Source organism: Notothenia coriiceps, unplaced genomic scaffold, assembly GCF_000735185.1.
Source record: "Notothenia coriiceps isolate Sejong01 unplaced genomic scaffold, NC01 NC01_scaffold00021375, whole genome shotgun sequence".
In the NCBI taxonomy this organism is placed as follows: domain Eukaryota; kingdom Metazoa; phylum Chordata; class Actinopteri; order Perciformes; family Nototheniidae; genus Notothenia; species Notothenia coriiceps.
The window spans coordinates 23,294-24,941 of NW_011354076.1; the positions used below are offsets into that span (position 1 = coordinate 23,294).

Here is a 1,648-nt window from a genome sequence, read left to right on the forward strand (position 1 = left end):
TACAAAAATGCCAGGATTTGCTACTGCATCTGGCAATGATCTGCAACGCAGATCAGATGGTGTCAAAGTTCAGTGTTTAAGTCCCGTTCAAAACCCCTTTGGAGTTAAGGTTCCTCTCCAAAAATAAAAAAGTGCCTTTTGTCATCTTACAAGACCACTATTGGGAACAACTGGCTTACAAACAGTGAAAGCTCTCCGAAAGGGCCGCCCCATTATACCTTTTGGGTTCTCTTTCCTGCAGTGTGTTATACAAGTTTGTGCATGTAATTAGTCTGCAAATGTTAAGCTACCCGTGTTCGCTCCAGAGGGAGTTTCTCTCCCACAAGCTATGAACAAAACCACAATGCTTGGATTAAAATGTTTAAAAGATTTTATTAAAAAAAAGTACTATAGTTTATCCACAGAATGTAATCAATATTAAATAAAGTGCAAGTGAAACGTCCACTGATGATGTAAAAGTTCTCAAGGATTACTGAGCAGAGCGGCCGCCATGGTCTTGATGATGGACGAGTTCAGCTGAGGGATGAGGCTGATCTTCATCAGCTTGCTGCTCGAGTACTTGTTCTTCACAGCCTGCAGAGGAAAAAGGGTTTTATTTTACTACAAATCAAAACTTTAATGCTTATACTTGGTCGTTCAACTCACCAGGAACTTTGTCTTCCCCTCATTGACCATCACTATGTTTTTGGCGATGTGCTGCATGATGGGCTTCAAGTGAGCGGCGTCATAAGTGGAGTAGTGCTGCTGCTGAGGAGACTGAGACAAGACAGAAAAATTACCATCAGGAAAATTAAAAAATGTAAGTGTAGACGCCCCTCAAATGCCATCACTCACCCAGGGCAGGGCTACCAGCAGCAGCTGGGAGAGCGCCAGAGAAGCAGCAGCGATCTCAGAGGGCCGATAGTGCACCATGTTGTAGTCAAGGAGCGTCAACTCCATCAGGTACTTGGCCAGCGTGTGTCTCTCTACATCAGACTGAGGCACAATCATCCAAACCAGTGAAATCTCATTAAAAATGTTAACAAAATCTCAAAGATTGTTTATAGTATTCGTTCCCGTAGGACAAATCTAGAATTAATGAGTTCTTTAAATTACCTAATCAATTAAAATTAAAATACATTTAAAAAAAAGCCATCACTGGTAGCTCTTTATAAAAAGGTCAAACTGAGAACACGCAGTGAAATGATTGATAGATACTGTAGCTCTACACAGCATTGTCCAATATAGTCCTTAAACATTGCCCAGACGATATTGCCGTGGTAAATGTTTACAAGAACCTACGTTTCCCACTTTGGAAGCCCGTCTCAGGAAGTGGAGAGGAAGAGGGCGTCCCAGCTCAAAGTTGAGGGCCCTCAGAATCAGCTGCTCCATCACCAGAATCTGAGCCTTTGTAAAGGCGTTGTCTGTGATGTAGGCGAAGTCTCCCACCTCTGGAGCGTACATCTCCTCGTATTTACATGCCACCAGCATGGCCGTCACACCGACAAGCTGCAGCTTCCTGCGAGAGACCGGCTGGACCTGAAGCACAGCGGCAGACATTTACAAACAGCTCACAAAACACAAAGAAAAGACAGTTTAGACCGCTCCTACCTGGAGGAATCGATCCATGACAGCAACTGTGAGGTACAGAGTCTCCTGCAGCAGCTGG

At 44.0% G+C, this 1,648-nt stretch overlaps 1 protein-coding gene across 1 annotated transcript; it reads right to left on the minus strand.

Moving 5' to 3' along the window:
- Window positions 1-367: 367 nt before the first annotated feature.
- LOC104953225 (G2/mitotic-specific cyclin-B2) lies at window positions 368-1,644 on the minus strand (the record flags this gene model as incomplete). Its single annotated transcript, XM_010780136.1, has 5 exons — window positions 368-573; window positions 646-756; window positions 835-975; window positions 1,282-1,518; window positions 1,591-1,644. Coding segments are annotated over 5 exons (654 nt in total), but the record flags the coding sequence as incomplete, so codon positions are not given.
- Between the last annotated feature and the right edge of the window lie 4 nt (window positions 1,645-1,648).